Source organism: Globicephala melas, chromosome 15 (genome assembly GCF_963455315.2).
Source record: "Globicephala melas chromosome 15, mGloMel1.2, whole genome shotgun sequence".
Taxonomy (NCBI): Eukaryota; Metazoa; Chordata; class Mammalia; order Artiodactyla; family Delphinidae; genus Globicephala; species Globicephala melas.
The window spans coordinates 71,592,057-71,617,078 of NC_083328.1; the positions used below are offsets into that span (position 1 = coordinate 71,592,057).

General features: G+C 47.9%; 3 protein-coding genes across 6 annotated transcripts in view; 2 read left to right on the plus strand and 1 right to left on the minus strand.

Annotated features, from left to right (window-relative positions):
* PIGT (phosphatidylinositol glycan anchor biosynthesis class T) overlaps nt 1-14,012 on the plus strand; it is a 29,727-nt gene extending 15,715 nt beyond the window's left edge. For 2 of the 3 annotated variants that reach the window (XM_030843550.2, XM_030843551.2), the window contains exons 11-12: nt 63-146; nt 798-1,469. In XM_030843550.2, coding sequence (XP_030699410.1) covers nt 63-146; nt 798-1,050 — 337 coding nt within the window. In that variant the 3' untranslated portion in view covers nt 1,051-1,469. Of the gene's footprint in view, nt 1-62; nt 147-797; nt 1,470-12,641 lie in introns of those variants that run through there. The other variant, XM_060284343.1, reaches the window with a different exon arrangement.
* Nucleotides 4,461-8,869, minus strand: LOC115845519 (early lactation protein-like). The gene is given in 5 exon segments (XM_060284347.2): nt 4,461-5,784; nt 6,292-6,464; nt 6,466-6,505; nt 8,344-8,507; nt 8,592-8,869. Coding segments are annotated over 5 exon segments (438 nt in total). The 5' UTR covers nt 8,630-8,869; the 3' UTR covers nt 4,461-5,761.
* A 4,725-nt stretch (nt 14,013-18,737) lies between the features above and the next one.
* On the plus strand, nt 18,738-24,333 carry LOC115845488 (serum basic protease inhibitor-like). 2 transcript variants are annotated; one of them, XM_030843482.2, is made up of 3 exons: nt 18,738-19,638; nt 23,125-23,316; nt 23,774-24,333. In XM_030843482.2, exons 1-3 carry the CDS (start codon nt 19,545-19,547, stop codon nt 23,782-23,784), a joined length of 297 nt encoding a protein of 98 aa, XP_030699342.1. In that variant the 5' UTR covers nt 18,738-19,544; the 3' UTR covers nt 23,785-24,333. The 2 variants fall into 2 exon arrangements, with proteins under 2 accessions (XP_030699342.1, XP_069899640.1); XM_070043539.1 differs by having other exon boundaries at nt 24,003-24,333.
* The last annotated feature ends 689 nt before the right edge of the window (nt 24,334-25,022 follow it).

Below are 25,022 nucleotides of genomic sequence, written 5' to 3' on the forward strand. Positions count from 1 at the left end.
TACCCTTGATAGAGGAGCCGTGAGGAATACGGCTCACAGAATATCTGTCTGCTTCTCTGCAGCCCATCTGTCCTCAGTGCCCTCGTGCCCAGCGAGGTGGCCGCCCAACCCGTGGACTGGGAAGAGAGTCCCCTCTTCAACACCCTGTAAGTGTGACCTCAGCCGTGACACCAGCACAGAGGATCAGGTTCCTGCGGGCTGGGCTGGGGCTACATGCTGCCTCTTCCAAAGTAATGAGTGGGTTCCCTCAGTCCTAATTAAAACCCTAGTGGTCTCTAATATTTGTACAGCCTTTATGGAATGATCCTAAAGAGCTTCTAGGAGAATCAATAGGTGAGAAGCGCAGTATGTATAGCCCAAGTTTACTCATTATTTCCCTTAACAAATATTTAATTGAGCACTTACCAGATGCCAGGTACTTCAGAGAGCACCATGTGTACCACAGTAAACAAAACAGACTTGCCCCTGCCCTTCCTGTGCTCAGTCTAGAGGGGAGCTGCTAGGGTCACTGGGGAGTAGTCTGGTGGGTCATTCAGGAAGGCTGCTTTGAGGAGATGGCCTTTAGGCTGAGACCAGAAGGCTAAGGAAAAGGCAGCCAAGTGGAGGCAGGGCCCCTTCCCTCTCCCTCAGCACCGGAGCTGCTGTCCTGTGATCAGATTTCTGTGTTGAGCTTTGAGGCTAAGAAGGCTTTGAAAACCCTTACTGCCAAGACTGGCCCAGTGCGGTCCGAGGAGGGGGTGGCGAGACGGCGCGGGGTAGCAGCCGGTCCAGCCTCACCTCTCCCTCCCAACCCCCAGCTTCCCAGCCTCCGACAGCTCCAGCTACTTCGTGCGGCTCTACACGGAGCCACTGCTGGTGAGCCTGCCCACGCCGGACTTCAGCATGCCCTACAACGTCATCTGCCTCACGTGCACAGTGGTGGCCGTGTGCTACGGCTCCTTCTACAACCTCCTCACCCGAACCTTCCAGATTGAGGAGCCCAGCAAGGGCGGCCTGGCCAGGCGGCTGGCCAACCTCATCCGGCGTGCCCGAGGCGTCCCCCCGCTCTGAGGCGCGCCCTCCTCACAGCTGGGCTGCTGCTTCTCTCCGAGGTGGGTGGTGACTGACCCCCAGGGCTGCTTCTGCCGCGTGCCCTCCCCCGAGGCAGTTTTTGAACCAGGCTGACCCCTGGATTGGGCCAGGGCCTCAAGTGGCGCTATCAGGACGGTAGCCACTAGCCAGATGTGTGTTTGAATTGAAATTAATTGAAATTGAAAGTGTACTTCCTCAGCCGTACTAGCCCCATTTCAAGTGCTCGGTAACCAAAAGTGATCAGCAGCTGCAGTACTGGGCAGCGAGGACAGATGTTTCCATCACTGCAGAAAGTTCTGTTATACGATGGCCTGGATAATAGGATGTGCTGAGGAATTCGTATCATGCGGTAGGTGGAGTTCACTGGGTGTGGAATAAAAAGTGCCTGTTTCCTTGGTTCTTTGCCTCCTGTCCCTGAGGCCTGGGAAGAGCTGGGGACTAGGGCGTGTTTGCTGGGTGCCTGAACAGGACCTCCTACCCCATCCCCTCCTCCCCACCAAAGAAACAACCAACCAACCAAATAAAATTCCCCTACCTCCTCCCACCCCTGCCAGAAATTCCTTCCCGTCTCCTGCTTCCCTCCCCGCCCACCATGTCTGACTGTAATTCCCAGAACTCCCTGGGTTTGGCTGGGAGTGTTTTACATCAACATTTCCATGACCATGAAAATGAATCATCCTGCGCCTTTTAGGAGCCCTGAGAACCAGTCCCCATCACCAAGGGTAGGGCTGGAGTGACGGAAGAACTCCGTGTGGTGGTTTTCCAACCAGACTGTGTATTAGAATCATCTGGGGCTCTTGTGAAATAGTGCAGATTCCTGGGGTCCAGACCCTGTGAATTCAGTCGTTCTGGGTGTAGCCTAGACTTCGAGTTTTTATGTTTTTATCAGGCTCCTCTGGAGCTTCTGTTGCAGGTGGTCCTTAGACCACCCACAGGCTTTGAAGCCCACCCCTGCCTACCTCTCCTGGTTGTATAACCCTGGATTCCTGTAAAACAAGTCCTTAGGCAGATGTCTGCCCTGCCCCCATCGTCTGTCTCTTCTTCTTACACACTTGGCATCAACTGTATAAGCTACTTGTGGTCTGCCCCTCCCTCCCCCAGTTCTCCCATCATAGTGGTTTGGTGGATTGCCCATCAAACAGAATGCCCTGCTCCACCAACCACATGCCCCCCTCAACTGCTAGGTTCACTCTGACTTACAAAACCAGGTGAGATGTTCCTTCCTCCAGGAATTCTTCCCTGATACACCGAGCTGCTGTGTGCCCCTCCCCTCCTTGGACTTAGCTTTCATGTTCCTTATCACCCTGGCTGTTACTGTCCTTTAACTTCCATTAGACTAGGAGCCTCCTGGAGGCACAGGGGCTGTCCTCCATCTGGACCTGACTGCACTCAGGACAAGTTGTAAGTGCTCAGTCAACAGACGTAAATGTATGAATGGGTGTGGGCTATTCTGGCTTGGGATCTGGGGTCTAGAGGTAGGGATGGGTAGGGTGAGGGGCTTTCTAGAAACCCCACAAGTATGAGTGCAGTCTTTAACATGGTAGGATTGGTCATGTCTGTACAGCTAACATAGATGGGGCTGTTCAGGTTACCTCTGAAGGTTTTCCAAGAGCCTCTAGAACATACAAACGACGTGTGTGTGTGTGTGTGTGTGTGTGTGTGTGTGTGTGTGTGTGTGTGTGTGTGTGTGTGTGTGTGTGTGTGTGTGTGTGTGTGTGTGTGTGTGTGTGTGTGTGTGTGTGTGTGTGTGTGTGTGTGTGTGTGTGTGTGTGTGTGTGTGTGTGTGTGTGTGTGTGTGTGTGTGTGTGTGTAGGAAGGGAGGTGATATGAGTGAGCTAGTCCAGACCATGGGCAAAAGCAACTGGGTCAAGATGCTTTTACTCGTTTACTTCCAAGCAGTAAATACTCAGGGTGTAGGCGAGATAAGAATGCAGGTGGGTAGATAAGGGAAGTGGTCTTGGCTGCCTGCGTGGAGCAGGGTGTCTGCCAAGTCAGAAGAGCACAGAGTTGTGGCCTAGCTAGCTGCCTTTTATTCCCCCAGCCAAGTCAGCACCTAGAAATGCCCTCCACTACCATGTCTTATGTAATCTGTGTACAGACAGCACCCCATATCTTTAGTCTAGACCGCCTCCCTGAATTCCAGATTCATTTACCCAGCTGCCTACTTGCCATCTCCACTTGGATGTCTAAAGGCATCTCAAATTCAATATCCCCAAAACCAAACTTGTGATAATCTCCACCCCCACCCCAAACATGCTCACCCATCGTCAGCTCATCTTTGCTAATGGCAGCTCTCATCATTCCAGTTGTCAGGCCAGAAACCTTGACTCATCCTTGATCCTTCTTTTCATTCCCCATTGTGCTCTGTCAACAAATCTGTTTGCTCTCCCTTCAAAATAAATGCAGAATCCAACTCCTCTCCACCACCTCCACCATCAAGTTATTCATGAGGTCTTCCTGGCCAACCCGATTTTAAATTGCTGCTCCAGCTACCAGCTCACCGCTTGCCTATCTTGTTTTCCTCTGTAGCCCTCACCACCATCTAAAGTGCTGTGTGTCTTACTTATCTTGTTTATTAACGATTACTCTCTGTAAGGGCCAGGATTTGTCTTTTGTAGCTGCAGTGTCTGGAACAATGCCTGGCATGTCGTTAAGGCTACCCTCACTCTTATCTTCCAGAGCTCAGTCTCTGGTAACAGTTCAGAACACGACAGAGAGTGGGGAAATAAAGAGAAAAGCATGCCCTTTGTCTCAAATATATATGTACTCATGTCTATTTAATTTAAGTATTTCAGGCCTTTGATAAAGCCCAAGGGTCCATTCAACTTTTTTTTTTTTAAGATTTTTTTTTGATGTGGACCTTTTTTTTTTTTTTTAGTCTTTATTGAATTTGTTACAGTACTGCTTCTGTTTTATGCTTTGGTTTTTTGGCCGTGAGACATGTGGGATATTAGCTCCCAGACCAGGGATCAAACCTGCACCCCCTGCATTGGAAGGCGAAGTCTTAACCACTGGACCACCAGGGAAGTCCCGGTCCATTCAACTTTGGGTTCCCACTTTGAGCCTGGGGCAAGGCTGGCTACTCAGCATGTCCTTCCTGATGTGATTTCACATGATCTAGATTGGCTCCTGGGCAATAGGATATCTGAAGGGGATGGAGGTGGGAAGGGCACACCAAGGGAACCAGTGACATCACCAGGACAGGGATCTAGCCTAGGGATTCCAGGTTCTGGCTTCTAGTATTGCTCTTTGACTTTGGGCAACAGTTTCCCTTTCTTTCTTTCTTTTTTTTTTTTTGCGGTACGCAGGCCTCTCACTGTTGTGGCCTCTCCCGTTGCGGAGCACAGGCTCCGGACGCGCAGGCTCAGTGGCCATGGCTCACGGGCCCAGCCGCTCCACGGCATGTGGGATCTTCCCGGACTGGGGCACGAACCCGCGTCCCCTGCATCGGCAGGCGGACTCTCAACCACTGCGCCACCAGGGAAGCCCAGCAGTTTCCCTTTCAGCAAGAGGAAGTGGTTAGATTAGACGCAGGACAGGAGGAGACAGTTACAGGGGGTGGTGGGCATGGTGGTCAGGCAGACCTGTCTGGTTTTCAAAAATGTATATAAGAGTGGAATATTATTTAGTCTTTAAAAGGAAGGAACTTTTGGGAATTCCCTGGCGGTCCAGTGGTGAGGACTCCGTGCTTCCACTGCAGGGGGCACAGGTTCAATCCCTGGTTGGGGAACTAAGATCCCTCATGCTGTGCGGAGCAGCGAAAACAAAACAAAAACAAACAAAAGAACAAAAACCAAAAAAGGAAGGAAATTTTGATACAGGCTACAACATGGATGATGCTAGGTGAAACGAGCCAGTCACGAAAGGACAAATACCGTGTGATTCCACTTCGCTGAGGTTCCTAGAGCAGACTCACAGAGACGGAAATTAGAGCTGTGGTGTCCAAGGATTGCAGGGAGGGGGAAGAGGAGTTAATTTTTAATGGGTACAAGTTTCAGTTTGGGAAGATGAAAAAGTTCTGGAGGTGGGTGGTGGTCACGTTAGCACAACAGCGTGAGTATACATAATGCCACTAAGTTGTACACTTAGAAATGGTTAAAATGGTAAATTTCATGTTGTATGTATTTTACCACAATTTAAAAAATATGTATAAATTTCATTTTTCCAGTATCCCCCTGGGTGGAGAGGGGAGTGCCACCCTAGCTGGCCAAGATTCCCTGAATTTCCACCCCTCTCCACACTCCTCCAGGCCATGGTTCCTGCTGGACAGGAAGAACCTTCTGGCTCATCCTGCAGCCCCGGGCAGGAAAGAGCAGCAGGCCAGGATCTAGGGACAGACACTCAAGGTCCCCAAATTTCCATTCAGTCTGGCCTGCGTGAGGACCCCTGGCGATAGGGGAACTTGTGTCCTCTGTCCTCATCTTCATTCTGGGGACACAGGGCAATGCGGGTCTGAAGGAGGTTAGGGGTGGGGGTGATGCAGGTTTGATTGCCCCTGTGGCTGTGAGCAGTTTTGGAGGACAGGCCCAGGGCCCTTGTAGGAAGGCTTCAGGTCACATCAACTTTGAACACTTTATTGACTCAGTCCCGGAGGGTTACAGGATGGGCTCAGAGCAGGGCCTCTTCTCTGCGCAGGAATGGCAGCTGAGCCAGCTTTCGGTCAAGGCCTGGGAACGTGCAGGTATCACCTTCAGCTGCTCTTGACCTTGGTCTCTGTAAGGGAGATGGCAGCCAGCTCCCTATTTGGCTGGCCTGTTGGCGACCTAGAGCCAGAGCCATCAAGCTGGACTCCTTACCCAACCCCTTCAACACCCACCAACCTGGGGGCCTCCTCATTTCTGTCACCTCCCACCGTGATCAGTGCTACAATCACGTTCATCACCTCTGTCAACAGGATCCCCCCTGTGAAAGTTACATTGCCGTCTTCACCTTTACCAGCCCCACCATGTATTTTAAAAGGGCTTACTGCAATAACCAAGCTTCCTTTCATCTTTACTATCCATGCCACCATCCACCGCAGCCTTACTGTCTACACCTCATTACCACCATCACCAGCCCACGGTGACCCATCTCTTATTCCCATTATTCCCATCATCACCAACTTCCATATTTACATGATCATCTGAATCACTGCCAGCATCCTCGCCAACACCACCTCCCTTCACATGCCCAGCATGCTGTCAGCTCCATTACTCCTCCCGTTTCCATCAGAGGACTCACCAGGGGGTTTGCAGACCCTCACACAGACCTCTGTGGTCTCAAAATTGTTGGCATTGCCCTGACAACCGCCATAGATAAAGGGCTCACACTCAATGGACGTGGAGTTGTAGAAGTATCGGCGCAAAGAGGCTTTGCAAGGGCCCCTCACTGCGGGGAGCTGGCAGGGGGCAGGGGGTTTGGAGCAACTCCTGGGAAGCCTCTTGCTGAAGATTGGCTGCAAGGTAAAGGAAGAACAGGATTGTCACTTACGTGTCCTTTTAAAGAACTGATGAGTATTTTTCCCCCAGCATTTATTCTACACCAAGTACCCTCCTAGGTGTTTGCTATACTTGCCATTATTTAACCTAATGGAGAGGATATTACTGTCCCCACTTCACAAATGAAGAAACTGAGGCTCGGAGAGGTTTGGTAATTTCCCCAAAATCATAAGACCATAATTTCCCCAAAATCACATAGCCTCTCATAACTTGACATCAAGGTGTTTGTTGTAGATTTGTTTATAATTGCAAAGAATTATAATTTGGAAAATATGTAAATGTTCACCAACAGGGGATCCATGGGCCATTATGCAGTCACTAAAAAGCATAGTGTTGGGACTTCCTTGGTGGTCCAGTGGTTAAGACTCTGACTTCCACTGCAGGGACACTGGGGAAGTTAAATCCCGCATGCTGCAGAGTGTGGCCAAAAAACAAAAGCATAGTGTTGATCTATACGCATCAGCATGGGGAGAGGTCCATAACTTTTGTTGAATAAAAAAAACAAATTACAAAATAGGAGATCTGGTATGATCTGCGGATGTAAAATATATGTATAAACCGGTAGAATGATGACATGAAAGTTGTTCACCAATATATTTAGGGTAGTTATCTCTGGGTGGTGGAATTTGAAGGGATTTTTATCTTCTAAAAAAAATTTTTTTTTTGGCTGCGCCACGTGGCTTGCGGATCTTACTTCCCTGATCAGGGACGGAACCCGGGCCCATGGCAGTGAAAATGCCAAGTCCTAACCACTGGACTACCAGGGAATTCCCTAAAAATTCTTTTTAGTATCATTTGAATGCCAGTGAACAAGTATCATTTTTTATAACTAGGAAGAAGATATTTACATTAAATAATCTTAAATATCCATGAGTAATCAGCAAATAAGGAAACTGGCCTCTTTTACTGAATCACTTGTTATTTTAACTCCTAACTACATCCAAGTCCAGTTATCACACAAAGGAATTTATCAAACCCTTACACACACCCTCCCTCAACAATTAGCCTTGGACACTCAGGACTTCTTATGGGATGCAACAAACTCCACTTTGATAATTACACTTTCCCTAATAAGGACAGCATCCCTCACACAAATAAGCACGTGGGTCAACTCACCTCTACCGAACCATTTTGTGCATCTTCACTGCGTGTGACACTGACCATGCTGAATATACTGGGAGAAACTTAACCCAGAATAGGGAAGAGACTATTCTAGGAAGGGAATTCGAGACCTTCTGTTAGGCAGCAGTTCTCAATCTTGGTTAGAATATTAGGATCTCTTGGGGAACTTTAAAAAAATGTCCCAATGCCCAGGCTTCATCCCAGACCAATCAAATCAGAATTTCTGAGTGTGAGACCCAGAGACTCCTCAGGGGACTTCAGTGTGCAGCCAAGTCTGAGAATCTGGCCTCATTTTCAAAGCAGTATGAACATTTATTTTCTTGCTTAAGAATTCTAGGGAGTAGGATTCTGGAGAGCAGGATTGTTGGCGCTATGTAAAACAGGGGACCCACTTTTTAAACTTCATACATTTACATATGGTTTGTCTTTAACACAAACATGTGTATTGCTTTTTAAGAAAAATTAGAATTTGGTGAAGATGTCACATAGACACCGGGGAGGTCTGGTCCCACATTTTCCTGAGACCAGATGGTGACCCTATGGGAGCCCCTTCCCATACCTAGGCCCTGGTTTCCTCCTGAGGGGGAAGTGACCAGGTGGCCTCTTGGATCCAGCATCCTCCCACCCCATAGGCTATGATCTCAGGGACCCTTTTCCCAACCCCTCAGCTCACCTGAGGTCTTTCCTGAGCTGGCCAAGCCCACCAGGCAGAGGGTGAGGCAAAGGGCAAGGAGGCGGCTGAGCTTCATGGTGTGAGTAGCTACTTGTTCTGGGCTGAGGCTAGGAGGCGGGAACTTATATCTGCAGCTGAAGGAGAAGGGGTCCTCTTCCCCAGGGCTGAGGAAAGTACTCGCTTTCCATTACTTGGAATAGGAAGCACCCTGGGCAAGGGGTGTGGGCTGGAAGAACTGGACTTCTTACCTGGAGGCTGTGCCACTGGCCTTGGATGGGCTCTTCATGGCTATTGAGCAAGTCCCCTAAGACGGTGCTTCTGTAGCATCCGGAACGCAGTCCCCAGCCTCATGTACTGCAGACTTGAGTCTCTGTGACCTTGGACTGAAAAGGGACCTTTGGGGGCCTCGGTTTCCCTATCTGTAAAACAGGTGGGCTAGACCACATGGTCCCTAAGGGCTCAGCACAGCTATTCTCCATTCTGTTATTATTGGTTCCTATCCAGAGCCTCCCAGCTAGTGTCTCAACATCCCAGGAGAGAGAACATAGCTCTTTGTTCATTGGCTTATTTATTTAATTTTGGGATAATGAGTGTATTGTTTCATAGAAATCATCATATTTATTTTTAAAAGATCAAGCTATACTGAATAGCATAAACAAAAGGCAAAGTCACTCCCCACAGATTCTACCATAGTGCTGTGCAGCAGAAATATAATGCAGGCCGCAAGAGAATTTTAAATTTTCTAGAAGCAGCATTTTTTTCCCCACACTGCGTAGCCTGTGGGATCTTTGTTGTTGTTGTTATAAGTTTCACTTATTCATTTATTTTTGGCTGCGATGAGTCTTCGTTGCTGTGCATGGGCTTTCTCTAGTTGTGGTGAGCGGGGGCTACTCTTCGTTACGGTGCGCGGGCTTCTCATTGCGATAACTTCTCTTGTTGCGGAGCACGGGCTCTAGGCACCCAGGCTTCAGTAGTTGTCACACACGGGCTCAGTAGTTGTGGCTCGCGGGCTCTAGAGCACAGGCTCAGTAGTTGTGGCGTACGAGCATAGTTGTTCCGCAGCATGTGGGATCCTCCTGGACCAGGGCTCAAACTCATGTCCCCTGCATTGGCAGGCGGATTCTTAACCACTGCGCCACCAGGGAAGTCCCAGCTTGTGGGTTCTTAATTCCCCAACCAGGGATTGAACCCGGGCCCACGGCAGTGAAAGCACTGAGTCTTAACCACTGGACTGCCAAGGAATTAGCAGCTTTTTTTTTAGCAGCAGCATTTTAAAGATTAAAAAGAAAGAAGTAAAACTAGTTTTAATAATAGTTTATTTAACTCAATAGATCCAAAATAGTATAATTTCAACATATAATCCACATGTAATAAAGATCAATATGATACTTTACTTTTCTTCATACTAAGTCTTTGGAATCTGAGTGTATTTTGCACTTGAGGCGCATCCTGATTCATACTATTCCTATTTCCTGTGCTCAGTAGCCACGTGTGGCTAGTGGCTACCAGAGTGGACGGTGAAATTCCACCACGTGAAATAAGTATCTTTACTTCAAGTTATCCTCATAAACATTTTATTAGGTAGATAAAAAAATAATAATTCTAAAAAACAAAGGGTTTACAGGTGTTTTTTTCTCTGAATTTTTGCATATTGCCTTTATATTTCAAGGACAATTTGATGGGATAAAAAATCCTGGATGAGACTTTCTTTTCCCAGAACAATTGTGGACCTGGTTCCACTGAATTCTGCCATGGAGTGTCGCTATGAAGTGGCCTGAATGTTTTTCTCCCTTAGGGGTGACTTTTTTCCTACCTGAAAGCTTGAAGACCTCTTTGCTTATCCTTGAGATAACGTATTTTGGTATCATTCTGCATCATTTTTTTTTTGTACTGGAACATGGAATGCTTTTTCCAACCTACAGATTTTTGTAAGGGAAATTTCCTTGTATTACATCTTGAAATAAAGTTTCTTTTCCAATTATTGAGTTTTCTATATGAGACATCAGTTATGTTAGATTATCTTCACTTGTGCTTCAGTAGTTGTTAAAAACCTCACCATTGGAGACAGAGAAATTCAAATTCCAGCTTTGCTATTCACTATCTGTGTGACCTCAGGCAAGTTATTTACCTTCTATGGATATAGTTTCTACTTGGAGATAATAACGGAAACTGTTGCCGAAAACCCGGCCTCTCTTCACCAGTACAGAATAGAAACCCGGAGACAGAGCTTTGGAGGAGTAGAAAGGAGTAGCTTTATTACTTTGCCAGGCAAAGGGGGCCACAGCAGGCTAACACACTCAAGGCTGTGCCCCGCTTCCTGGGAAGTAGAAAAGGGTCTTACAGTTTCAGGGTGGAAAATAGGGCTGTAGATAAGGATCAGGGCTGATGTAGTTTGCATCCTTCTTTCCTCCTGGAGACATTGAGATCATTAGGGCTGGCGTCACGTGGTTCCGGAATAGGTTCTGGTGGTCCTCGAGATTATCGTTCCGTGACCTTTTCGGAATGAAGAATGCTCACGAGGGAGAGGAGTGTTCGGGAGTGTTGTCATGGAGAAGTAAACATCAGGCGCATGGTACAACCTTAGCTAGAGGGCAGTCGTTTTCAGAGTGCAATTAAGCAAGAAAGAGAGGGGGAGAAAACATCTGTAGGAGACAGGTGGAATGGGTGGAAAGAATAAGGGCTGAATAAGGTCTAACATAATGGGGGTGCCTCAACTAATTTCTGCTGCAGCAAGACTACTTGTGTTTGGAGTTCACAAGACCACACTCAGGTTTAATTCATAAAAGGACTCACGGGACACAAAGGTGTTATACTTGAGTTTATATCAAATGGATGCAGAGTAGAATCGCCAAAGGGGGAAAGTGCATGGGGTGAAGCTAGAGGAGCACAGGCACAAGCTTCTGCTTGATTCCCTCAGCCCAGCACACCCGAGGTGTTGCCAACCAGGGGAGCTCACTTCTGTCTGGGAGTCTTGGGTTTTTACTGTGGTCAGGCATGCAGGTATATACTGCCTGCACAGCTGACCTCAGGGAAGCCCCAGACCCCAAAGGGAAAGCAGGCATTTCCCTTGTCTAAAACGATTAAAGAAGACAGTTCAGGTGACACAAACTTAACACTTCATGAAGTGAGCGGTCTCCATCCCCAAGGGTCCAAAGAACTGTAGGTCATTTACAAGAACACAGAATTAAGTTTCAACGTGCTGACATGGCACCCCAGACATCTCGGGTCTAGATGTTTATTTCAACACGGGCCTGAGATCAGATCCAGACGTTCCTACTGGGAGTTGGGTGTCATGTTGATGATCACAAGAGGAGCCCTGAGTCTTTGAGTATTTACCCCCCAGGGGCACAGAGCTGAGCATTCTCTATTCATTAGTCTCAAATGCATTCACAGCATCCCAAAGAAATGGGGTTAATTTTATAAACAATCCCGTTTTACAGATGAGGGCGCCAAGGCCCAGGAACACTAAGTAATTTGCCAAACCCAGGTCCTCCTACTGTTGTTGGGGAGGAAACCTTTCTTTGCTTCCCTTCTAGGTTCCTTGTCTTGTTTGGTAAGACAAACTAGACATAAGACAGATGAACAGGAGAAAACCAAATTTCATAGGTAGAGCATCCCCAAAGACATGGGACCCAGAGACAGGCAGTTGAGGCTTATATGCCATCCTGAGTGAAGGAGAAGGGGATGGGGATCTAATCAATCATCTCATCCTCGGGGAATGGAAGGAGACTCACGTTTGTTTCTGCAAAATAAGTCCAGTGACTTGTACTTGTCACAGGCCACCAGTGTGTGATCATTGCAATGAATTAAGGTGAAGGCAGAGAATTAGGAAGAGGCGCAGGTTAGTGGGAGAGAATGCGGGGCTTCCTGAGATTCAGCCCTTCCCGACCTTGGCTTCTCTGCTCTACTTCCCAAGGTGCGTGGGAAAGGCAGCTTTTCCCTGTGCCTGCTACCCTTCTCCTCCACCCCGGTGAGTCTCCTCCAGGCTTGCTATCAAATTGTGGTCCTGTGGACCATCTTATAGGAGGGGAAACTGGGGCTGGGGACACACCTGTAACGGTGAGTCTGCTAGGAATGCAGCTTCTCAGGCGTCACCCAGACCTGGGGGATCAGAATGCGTATTTACTTCCACAAGACCCACAAGCAGAGTCAAGTCTAAGAAGCGCTGTTACTGGGCATTTGGCCTCAGCAGGCAGAGGCAGGAAGCCTGATTACGTGGGAGGTGAAGCATGAACAGCACTTACCCCAGCTCCACCCCCTCCTCACTCCCCTCCTCATTACCTGATCCCACCCCTCAGCTGGGATATGAAAAGCTCTGTCAGCCCTCCTGCAAGGCCACGAACATGAGCCGGCTCTGCCTCTCTGACCTGCTTCTCATCCTCCTGGTTACCCTGGTGGCTGGCACCCCGGGCGGTAAACACAAGAGCCGTGCCAGAGGTAAGTCCCGGCTCACCTCTCCTCCACAGGCTGGGGGAGAAATGAGGCTAGTCCATTGTCGACTGAAAAAAAGTGTGCAACCTAAAAGTTGAGAGTTGGAGGAAATTTTTAGAACTTCAAGCCCGGGAGGCAGCATCTCAAGTAACCGTGAGAGAACTGCTCTGAGGAGGTGAGCGGGAAGCCAGCATATATAGAAGGAAGTTTTCCAACAAAGGGCAGGTAGTCTGAATGTCAAAAGATTATTGTATATGAAAGAAAACCAGATATCCCAAGTTAAGGAATTTAGCACTTTTCTTTTTAAATTAAAACAATTTTTTAAAATTTTTTTGTTTTTTACGTTTTTTCCCCTGTAATTTATTTCTAATGTCATAGCATTGCAGTTGGAAAAGATGCTTGATATGATTTCAATTTTCTTAAATTCATCGAGGCTTCCTTTGTGACCCAAGATGTGATCTATCCTGGAGAATGTTCTGTGTCCACTTGAGAAGAAAGTGTCATCTGCTGTTTTCGGATGGAATGTCCTATAACTATCAATTAAATCTATCTGGTCTATTGTATCATTTAAAGCATGTGTTTCCTTATGAATTTTCTGTCTGCATGATCTGTCCATTGGTGTAAGTGAGGTGTTAAAGTCCCCCACTATTATTGTGTTACTGTCGATTTCCTCTTTTATAGCTGTTAGCATTTGCCGTATGTATTGAGGTGCTCGTATGTTGGGTGCATATATATTTATAATTGGTATATCTTCTTGGATTGATCCCTTGATCCTTATGTAGTGTACTTCCTTGTCTCTTGTAACATTCTTTATTTTAAAGTCTATTTTATGTTCTGAAGAACCTAGGGTCAGGACAGGAATAAAGACGCAGGCATAGAGAATGGACTTGAAGACACGGGGAGGGGGAAGGGTAAGCTGGGACGAAGTGAGAGAGTGGCATGGACATATATACACTACCAAATGTAAAATAGATAGCTAGTGGGAAGCAGCTGCATAACACTGGGAGATCAGCTCAGTGCTCTGTGACCACCTAGAGGGGTGAGACAGGGAAGGTGGGAGGGAGACACAAGAGGGAGGGGATATGGGGATATATATATATGTATAGTGGATTCACTTTGTTATACAGCAGAAACTAACACAACATTGTAAAGCAATTATACTCCAATAAAGATGTTAAAAAAAAAAAGCTAGAACAATATTATCCAAAAAATAAAAAAATAAAGTCTATTTTACCTGATATGAGTATTGCTACTCCAGCTTTCTTTTGATTTCCATTTGCATGGAATATCTTTTTCCATCCCCTCACTTTCAGTCTGTATGTGTCCCTAGGCCTGAAGTGGGTCTCTTGTAGACAGCATATATCTGGGTCTTGTTTTTGTATCCGCTCAGCGAGCCTGTGTCTTTTGGTTGGAGCATTTAATCCATTCACATTTAAGGTAATTATCGATATGTATGTTCCTATGACCATTTTCTTAATCATTTTTGGTTTGTTTTTGTAGGTCCTTTTCTTCTTTTGTGTTTCCCACTTAGGAAAGTTAGAAAAGTTCCTTTAGCATTTGTTGTAGAGCTGGTTTGGTGGTGCTGAATTCTCTTAGCTTTTTTTTTTTTTTTTTTTTGAATTCTCTTAGCTTTTGCTAGTCTGTAAAGCTTTTGAGTTCTCCATCGAATCTGAATGAGATCCTTGCCAGGTAGAGTAATCTTGGTTGTAGGTTCTTCCCTTTCACACTTTAAATATGTCATGCCACTCCCTTCTGGCTTGCAGAATTTCTGCTGAGAAATCAGCTGTTAACCTTATGGGAGTTCCCCTGTATGTTGTCATTTTTCCCTTGTTGCTTTTAATAATTTTTCTTTGTCTTTAATTTTTGTCAGTTTGATTACTGTGTGCCTTGGCATGTTTCTCCTTGGGTTTATCCTGCCTGGGACTCTCTGTGCTTCCTGGACTTGGGTGGCTATTTCCTTTCCCATGTTAGGGAAGTTTTCAACTATAATCTCTTCAAATATTTTCTCAGGTCCTTTCTCTCTCTCTTCTCCTCCTGGCACCCCTATAATGTTAATGTTGGTGTGTTTAATGTTGTCCCAGAGGTCTCTTAGGCTGTCTTCATTTTTTTTCATTCTTTTTTCTTTATTCTATTCCATGGCAGTGAATTCCACCATTCTGTCTTCCAGGTCACTTATCCGTTCTTCTGCCTCAGTTATTCTGCTATTGATTCCTTCTAGTGTAGTTTTCATTTCAGTTATTGTATTGTTCATTTTGTTTGAACTTCTAGGTCTTTGTTAAACATTTCTTGCATCTTCTTGATCTTTGCCTCCATTCTTTTTCCAAGGTCCTGGGTCATCTTCACTATCATTATTCTGAATTCTTTTTCTGGAAGGTTGCCTATGTCCACTTCCTTTAGTTGTTTTTCTGGGATTTTATCTTGTTCCTTCATCTGGTACATAGTCCTCTGCCTTTTCATTTTGTCTGTCTTTCTGTGAATGTGGTTTTTGTTCCACATGCTGTAGAACTGTTCATCTTGCTTCTGCTGTCTGCCCTCTCTATTTTTTATTTTTTAATTAATTAATTTATTTTTGGCTGCATTGCTGCATGTGGGCTTTCTCTAGTTGCGGCGAGTGGGGGTTATTCTTTGTTACGGTGCGCAGGCTTCTCATTGCGGTGGCTTCTCTTGTTGCAGAGCACAGGTTCTAGGCATGCGGGCTTCAGTAGTTGTGGCATGTGGGCTCAGTAGTTGTGGCTCGTGGGCTCTAGAGCAGAGGCTCAGTAGTTGTGGTGCACGGGCTTAGTTGCTCCACGGCATGTGGGATCTTCCCAGACCAGGACTCAAACCTATGTTGCCTGCATTGGCAGGCAGATTCTTTTTCTTTTTCGTTTAAACATAATTTTAAAATAGAACAGCATAGAGATAGAAACTATTTATATATTTTCCAATGCCTATTGTGCCTCAGCAAGGTTCATGCAAGGGCTGTCCTCCCAACAGTTTCCTGAATTCTGTATTTTCACCATTAAATTCCACAATAAAGTTGGAAATCCATTCACTGTTTTTAAATACATACTGATGTATTTAATAGAACGGCATGGACTATATCTTTTTCATTCCTGAATCCCAGCATTAAGTACGGTGCCTACCATGGGCCAGGTTCTCACTACTTGAATGACACATAAAGAGCCGAGACCGGCAAGTGTTTTCTGTGTGGGCTTGACAGAATTTCCGTACTTGCTGGGGTCACCATGAAATCCATGGCCTTCAGCTTTGCATTTTCAGCAATGTAGCTTTATCACGTTATCCTTAGGTGAGTAGTGAGACCCTAGGGAGCTGATTCATGGCAGGGTGGCTTTGTAACGTGTCACCTTGACTAGGCTACGTTTCCCAGTACTCCCTTCCTCGTACGCTTCCGGTTAGGATGGGCCACAAGAGACATTTTGCATGATAACTGGAGGGCAGCAGTGAAGCAGCAGTGCACTCGGAAGGTTGGCGACGTGGCACGAGGCACTGTTGCAGTTCACATATGTCATTTGTCTGCTGGCTCACCTCGTTGGTGTGGGGCAGCAGTCAGGCCTGCAGCAGCTTCACCTTCCCCAGGATCTTCCTTCGGCTTCTCTAATTCCTGGCCCAGATGCGTATTTAACTCTGTGATGAAGGGCACCAGCTTCTTCTGCAGGAAACCCACATCATCGAAGTTAGGGGTGGTGAGAGGCTGACATGGGTTCTGGGCCATCCGCGTGGTCTCCAGCTTGTACTCGTGGGTGCCAGTGTGTCCTCGGTCTCCCACTCTTTACATCCGTCTCCCCTTTCCGATTGCCTGTCCTTGGCAACCATACTGCTGTGTCCCGGAGGCGGGTTCCACCAGGCTGAAAATCTCCGTGATCACGGGCGTGCCAGCCCCTCCTACCTCCTCGTCTGGGGCCAAGTCAGAGGTGCAGTCATCCTTGTTTTCCTCAGGGTCAGGTGGCTCTTGCTTCACAGGTGGCAGGCCAAGGGTGGCTTCAGGGTCTGACCCAGACAGGGCCTTCGGGTAGAGCCAGGCCTGTTTCGACGCGGGTAAGGTGTGGGTGGCCCTGTGCCATCCTCGGACCCTGGCAGGCAGATTCATAACCACTGTGCCACCAGTGAACTCCCCAGACTAAGACATCATGCTGGAAATGGATAGCATCGGCCGTGGAATGTGAAAAAACTCTTTATGTGACGATGGGTAATCCCTTCCTAGAACCTGCGTGGCAGGTGTCACCTGTCTACATGGGGAAACTGCAGACACGTGAGTGGCCTCTTGTCACTTCGTGGTGAGTGGTAAGTTCAAGTCAAAGTACTATTCTGTCAAAATCCAGTCAGTGAAGCACCTGACATCTGCAGGGAATTGTTAAAATGCAGATAATGGGTAATCGTTTCTGGATGCACTGCCCCACACTCATTACTCCCCTGTCCCGAAGCCGCATCTCAGCCACCAATGCCCAGCGACGAGTGGGTCTGGGTTTTTTTCCCCCAGACACCAAATCCATGGTATCTCCACCAACACCAACCAACTCTCCGACACCCACTGGGCATCCCCCAAGTCGATTCCCTTCTGACATTAAATCCCCAGAGTTAGACTAGAGCCCACAGGCAGAAGACTCTGTGCCACAAAACTGCCCCACTTCAAGGGCCAGCCACAAACCCGTCCCGCCCTCTACAGCTCATCACCCAGCTGTGCGCCCGCTTGACACTAGGCTGGGCTTGCTCCTGGGGCTTCTGGGCATTGAGCCAGCTCCCTTCTCCTTGACCCTGGAAGTGGAGCACAGGGTGTGTGTGTGTGTGTGTGTGTGTGTGTGTGTGTGTGTGTGTGTGTGTGTGTGTGTGTGTGTGTGTGTGTGTGATTGCCTACAAGGCTGGGCTGTGGTCTTGTTTTTACTGCTGATCAGCAGTTTGGTGATGCCTTCACCTCTCTGTGCTGCATTTTTTCTCCTCTGTGATAGGTGGTAAGGTAGAAATATACCCTAGAGAGGAGAGATTTCATGTGATCATTAAAGGAGATAAAAGATGTACACAGAGGGAATTGTAATCATCACATCTCAGCAGTGTTAGCTGTTAGTGTGTGTGTGTGTGTTAGCGGGAGGATGCTTGTCTGTGTGTGGATGAGTGAGTGTGTATGGGGGGGCCTTGCTGTACATGGTTGTAATTGGGAGTGAATAGATGGGACAAGTGAAGAGGGGAGGGTATGTAAGCCTTCACACGTGCCTGCACTTTATACCTTACAAAGCAGCCGAGTGCATGGTCCGCAGACTCTGAAGCCGGTTTCCTGGGTTCAGGTCCTGTTCCTACCCAGCATGACCTTGGGCAAATTACAGATTTCCTGTTGCCTCAATTTTCTCCTCTGTATTGTTAGGAAATATTAAGATTTCCTCACCCTCTATTAGGATTATGGTGAGGATTAGATGAGTTAAATGCTTAGGATAATGCCTGGCACATGGAAGGAGCTAAGTGTTTACTGCTGTCATTACTCATTATTATAATTATTTTTTTTAAAAAAATTAATTTTCAGCTGTGTTGGGTCTTCGTTGCTGCACGCAGGCTTCTCATTGCGGTGGCTTCTCTTGTTACAGAGCATGAGCTCTAGGCGTGCAGGCTTCAGTAGTTGCAGCACGCAGGCTCAATAGTTGTGGTGCACGAGCTTAGTTGCTCCGTGGCATGTTCGAGTCTGGACCAGGGCTCGTATCCGTGTCCTCTGCATTGGCAGGCGGATTCTTAACCACTGCGCCCAGGGAAATCCCTATTATTCTTATTACAAGGACTGACTTTGCAGGGAGAAGGAATATATGTCTGTTGACTCCACTGCTTCCATAGCAACCCCACGACGTGGGCAGCATGGATCTCAGATGACACCTGACGACACAGGGCTGTGGGAGATTTCTGGCCACAGGTCACAAAGTTAGGGAAAGGGAGAGCTGGGATGCAAATTGACATCCTCCGACCCCAAAACCACAGGTGGAGAGACCTGAGAACGGGAGATGTTGCAGGCGATCTTTCCAGCCTCCCACAGATCACTCCAGCCCCTGAGGTCTGCTCAGGCAGGCAGCTCTCCTGTTGGTGTATCCAGGTGAGGGGTGGTAAGTGGTCATGCTGTGGAGACGTGTTCATTTCCCTGCTTCCCCTCTGCCCACGCCCCTTACTCTTTTTTCTACCCAGAAAATCAGGGTTTGTCTCCCAGGAGAACATTGCCCCCCCCTTCTCAGCTTCTGCTTGGACCAGTGCCAGGTAAAGAGCACGTTCCATCCAGCTGAGAAGCTGTGGCAGTGGTTGCAGGAAGGTGTCCTGTGCCACACCTGTCTTCTGAGGTTAGTGAATTTGGGGTGGGGGGTGAAAGGCTTTGATGCCCAGATGTGGTGACATCAGCAGGAGGCTGAAAAGGAGGACCTGAGCTAACACACTCCCGTTCACTTATCTGTCCTTTGATTTGCTCTCATCCACCCACTGACCGTCCATCACCTGTCATGCACTGCTCTAGGTGCTGGGACGCTCCCTGAGTCAACATATTGGACAAAATTCCACCTGTGGAATCACAGTCTGTGTTTCCATGAGACCCACAGGCAGAGTCAAGTCTGAGAAGTGCTCTTACTGGGCATTTGGCCCCAGCAGGCAGAAGCAGGTTAGGTGGGGAGATTACGCAATAAACAGGACCCGGCCCAGCTCCACCCCTTCCTCACTCCCCTCCTCACTGCCTGTCCCACCCCTCAGCTGGGATATGAAAAGCTCTGTCAGCCCCCAGCTTTCCTCAGAAGCCCTCTTGCAAGGCCACGAACATGAGCCGGCTCTGCCTCTCCATCGCCCTCCTCGTCCTCCTGGGCACCCTGGTGGCCTGCACCCCAGGGGCTGAACACAAGAGCCGTGCCAGAGGTAAGTCCCGGCTCACCTCTCCTCCACAGGCTGGGCTGGGGGGTGGGGTGGAGTGGGAATGAGGGGAGTCCATGGAGGGGCTGGGGAGCAGGGGTGGGGTGGGTGCTGACAGCCTCTCTGGATTTCTCCTGGGAAGTTGGGCAGTTGTAACTCCAGGGACATTTCATGACTCTCAAAAGGAATCATTATGTTTCTGCTTTTTAAAAAAGGAACCCACCAAACCGTACCAGACCAGGGACTCTATCTCTGAGACTCTCTGTTCCTGGTCACTGCCTGTCCCTGAACCTCACTGTAGTGTAATGAAAAGATCCATATTTGATCCTTGTCCTGGTTCCTGGCCCAGATGTCCTGCAACCCTTGGAATTTACTGTCTTCTGTATGGTAATGCGATGAGTCAAGGAAGGGGACCCAGGATAACTTAAGGATGGGGCCGGTCTCCAAAAAGTCTCTCAGGTGATTAGAGAATTAGAACTTTCAACCTGTAGTACTTCTGGGGAGAGGAGAGGGTAAGTACTGAGTCTGAGTTCAATCGTCAGTGACCAATGATTCAATCAATTTGCTGACCTATTGAAACCTCAGTAAAAACCCCTAAACTTTGGGGTTTTGGAGAACGTCCAGAGTGGTGAACATTCAAGGTGATGTGAGGGGAGAGTGTCCTGAGAGGGCATGGAGGCTTTGCACCCCTCAACCCCCCTTTGCCCTATGCGTCTCCTCCGTTCAACCTGGGCTTCAACCTTTGTAATAAACTGGGAGCAGTAAGTAAGGGGCTTCCTTGAGTTCTGTGGGTGGTTCTAATGAATTACTGAAGATGGGAAGTGGGGTCATGGAACCTCCGAATTTATAGCAAGTTTGTCACACGTATGGGTGACCCCGGGACTTGTGACGAGCATTTGAAATGTGGGACGGAGCCCTCATATTGTTGAATCTGCACGAGCTCTGCGGTTTTAGTGTCAGAAGTGAATTGACTCGTGGGACGCCCAGTTGGCCTTGCAGAATTGGTTGGTGTCAGTAGGGACACCACATGTTTGCTCTCAGGGACGAAACCCGGAGTCACTCTCCCCTTTAATTTGGTGACTGTGGTTGTGACATGATAGTATCATGGTGACCTAAATACTTACGTGCTGTGTGTGCTGGGGCAAGTCGTCTGTGGTTTCCTCACCTGACTGGGGACACCTGTTGCACAGGTTCTCTGAAGGGATAACCAACCGATCATGAATTTCATAACCAATGATGTCCATTTTCCCCCAAGATGTATTTATCTGGAAGACGTAGTCTACTTATCTTTCCCTTCCCAGCCCAAAATATTTACGTGTCAAATAATGATTATTTCTCTATTATTAAAATTCATCAGAAAAGTGTGGGGCAGCTGAGCTTCTGCTCTGCCTGAGGCAACTACAGGGAGGGCAAGACATCTAGCACTGCTGTGAGTTTGTTCGTGGGCCTAAGGCTGTTTTTTTTCCCAGGCTGGAACAATATTACTCAAAACTCAATGCCCTTCCCCTTGCCCCCCTGTCTATCACTTTACTATCCTCTCAAAATATAGAATGTTAGAGCTAGATTCATAGTTATATAGACTTGCCTCATCATTAAATAGACTTTTCACTAACAGCAATTCAATGCTATCCATTCTATTCAATGAACGTACCCTTAGCATGAGCATGAAATGGGAGGTCAATTCCATTAACAATATTTCTCAAGTCCTTACAAGCATAGTTCTTGATGTGGGGAAACAGCTGTACACAAAATAGCAAACTAACTTGCCTCCTAAGGGGGAGACAGATCACAGAGAAAGGGGAAACTAATATGCCAGGTCGTGATGAATATTTTGAAGAAAGAGACTGATGGGGATAAAGGAGGCTGTGCTCTTTCCACAGACTGGTCGGCAAACCTTCTGTGATAAGCAGGTGCTGGAGCAGCCTTCAGTAAAACGTGCCTGGTGTGTTTGAGCAGCAGCCGGGACCAGGGTGGCTGGAGCTGAGTGGGGGGCAGGTGGGGAGCGGAAGGGGATGAGGCAGAGGGGCCATGGGGCAGGTCGTGTAAGATAAGAGTCAGAATTTGACTGAGAGAGATGAGGGCTTGGTCATGGGAGCAATGGGATAGGATTCAAGTTGTAACAGGGTCCCTGCGGCTGCAGTGTGGAGAGTGGCCTCTAGGGGGCAAAGGGCAGAGACAGAAGCTCATGGGCAGGCTGCTGCAGGGGTGCAGGTGAGCCACGGTGGAGTGTGTACCTATGTTGTTCCCTGGGTCGATGCCAATTCTTCTGAATAACATGAATGCCTTGGTCTGTTGAGGGTTTTATGCAGGTTTTGCTACCTAGTCATGATTCATTAAATCATTGGCCTCTGGTGACTGTTCAACCTCCAGCCCCTTTCCCCTCCCTGAGCGGGGCTGGGGGAGGCCATAGAGGAGGGTGGGAATGTAAGTTCCAACCCTCTGGTCAGGCAGTTAGCGCCTGTGGCAACAGCGCCCATCCTCGGGTTACTAGGGGCTTCCCAATAGTCAGTCACCTCCGTCCCATAACAAAAGACAACTTACAGCTCTCTTCACTTTGGCAATTCCAGGGGTTTTAGGAGTCTGTTACCAGAGATGTGATGAAGGACAAATATATATTTATTATAAGTCACAATATCAATATTCCCTCAATATTCCATTATTCCAGTCCCTATGAGGTAACCAAAGCTAACACACCGTTGTGTTTTCTTTCATGCCTTTCTCCGTTACATCGTGATTCCTTCACACTTTTTTTTTTTTTTTTTTTTTGGCTGCACCACTCAGCTTGTGGGATCTTAGTTCCCTGACCGGGGATCGAACCTGGGCTCTCTACAGTGGAAAAATGGAGTCCTAACCACTGGACCACCAGGGGATTCTTTTCACACTTATTTTTTTTTAATAGTGGAAACTTTCAACCATTCAATTAAGTACAGAGAATAGTATTATAAACCCCATTTACCCATCATCCAGCTTCAACAATTATCAGCATGTGGAGAATATTATTGATGTGGGTCCTCTTTTCTTTGTAGACTGTTTCAAAACTAATCTAAGATATTATGGCAATTAATCCATAAATATTTCATGAGGAAGATATAATTTTTTTTTTTTTGCTGTACGCGGGCCTCTCACTGCCGTGGCCTCTCCCGTTGCGGAGCACAGGCTCTGGACGCTCAGGCTCAGCGGCCATGTGGGATCTTCCCGGACTAGGGCACGAACCCGTGTCCCCTGCATCGGCAGGCGGACTCTCAACAACTGCGCCACCAGGGAAGCCCAGAAGATATAATTTTTTAAGATGATTACTATATCATGGTCACACCACAACATTAATAGTAACGTGTTGGAGCACAGACCCTCGACTGGCCTTTTCACATTTCACACCCCTGCACCCCAACATTCTCTATTGCAAACAAGCAGGGTGTTGCTGTTGTTGACCTTATAGACCAAGCTTTGATGACCATCCTCATAACTGACCTAGAGTCCCTCCCATCCTTGCAGACCCACCGCCCGCCTTCTGCCTGGAGCCTCCCTTCAAGGGTCTCTGCAAGGCTATCTTTATCAGGTACTTCTACAACGCCACCTCCAGGCTCTGCGAGACCTTCAAATATGGCGGGTGTGACGCCAAGCAAAACAACTTCTTGACGTCAGAGGACTGCATGAGGACATGCGGTGGTGCCGAAAGGCCCTGGAGTAAGACAGGGGCAGGCAGGGTGGGAGGGGAAGGGCTGGGGAAAGAGGAGGGGCTCAGGGGGCCACCCACCATTCACAGCTGCACAGTGTCTTTCCTCCTCGCTGCCTCCCAGGAGAAGTGGCTCAGTGTCCTGTGAAACCACACACTGAGCACATCCTCCATGGGCCAGCTTGGCAGAAGGTCACCCTAGAAGCCCCGTCATGAGAATCGGAGCCTCCTCACATGCTCCCCTTTTTCAGATGGGAACACTGAGTCAGCCACCCTGCAGAGCAGGTCTGCAGAGCTCCTGAGCTCCCCACCTAGGCTTGGAAAACTCACTTCCTTCTTGTTGGTCATCCTGGTCCTGGGAGGACTGTGGTTGCTCATTTCTGGGATGGTCTAGGACCCAACAGAGTGTACCGTGTCCAAGTCTGGGGCTTCAGAGATGTCATTCAGCCAGTCCCTTTCTTTTTGCAGAGGACCTGTGAACCGTGCTCCCCCAACATGCTGAAGTCCAAGGAGGACCCACGCAGGGCTGGGCTGTGGCTGCTTCTGAAACAGTTCAGCCTCCCCGGCTTCCTTCTCAACCCTACCCTCCTCAGCAGAACGCTGCCTCTTTCCTCCCCCCATGGGTCTACTTGCTTTAGCTCTGTCTCATCCAGTCGGCTCTAAGCGCCATGAGAGACAGTCTTCCCTTTATCCCTAGTGCTTAGCATGGTTCCTGGCACAAAGGAGACGGTCCATAAATATTTGAGGAAGGAAGGAAGGAATACAGGAGCACATTCCTCATGACTGGAGTGACTGCAGGGCCTGGGATTTGAAGCAAGTATTCTAACCCTAACCCTCATCCTCACTGCATCCTCACCTTCATCCCCCACCCCACCATCACTGCTCTCCTTGTGGGTATCGTTGGTGGAATTTCTGGAATCTAGCTCTGAGAATCAGTGATGGCAGAGGTCTTTTCATTAAAGAAGTCCCTTTCCCCCACCGCGATGTTGAACATTTTCCTATCTGTCATTTAAAATTCTACATCCTTATAATCAATAAATTAATTTCCTAATTGAGCTAACTTGCATGGAATCTGATTTTTGCACCGAAGAACCTTATCCAACACTGTCCACAGACATAGTGGCCCTTCTCATTATTCTGCAGAGCAGTGGACTCCTCCCCTTTTTCTGCCCTTAGACTGGGCCCTACAAACTATTGGAAGAAAACCTATTGCAATGGCATCTACCTCTTAATGGACACCCCAAGCTACAAAAATATCTGGGAGACACCTCAACATGAAAGCTTTCTTTCTTTACTTCTTGGGCCAGGTCAAATTTTGGGGCAAGTTGTTCTCCTGGCCTCTTAGAAGGACAAAAGAAGAAGCATGAGGTTCAATTGTCCATTTTTCCAAGGAACACCCTTCCGCAAGGTCATCTGTATGGAGAGGGGGCTTCTTCTGTTAAAGAAGGACAACTACCCTTTTTTGTGAGACTGGCCATGTGCCAGGCTCTGTGCTTGTCATTTTCCCCAAATTATTTGTTTGTATTTTCCTAATGATACTGAGAGGGAGGAAATGGGAGCATGGAGATGTCAGTTAGCTGGAGGATTAGTTTCCTGGGGCTACTGTGGGAGCCGAGGTGGAGGCCCTGGCTGTCACCTGAAGAGGTCAAGGCCACCCTCCCTGAAGATGTCAAGGCCAGTTTCCCAGAAGAGGCGATGTCTGAGCTGAGTTTGGAAG

Bases quoted from the DNA above. Each gene is read 5' to 3' on its own strand.
- LOC115845488 (XM_070043539.1), top strand. From the start codon at position 19,545: ATGAGCCGGCTCTGCCTCTCCATCGCCCTCCTCGTCCTCCTGGGCACC. The intron at 19,639-23,124 runs GTAAGTCCCGGC...CCATCCTTGCAG, and splicing joins ACACAAGAGCCGTGCCAGAG to ACCCACCGCCCGCCTTCTGC. The intron at 23,317-24,002 runs GTAAGACAGGGG...CTTTATCCCTAG, and splicing joins TGGTGCCGAAAGGCCCTGGA to TGCTTAGCATGGTTCCTGGC.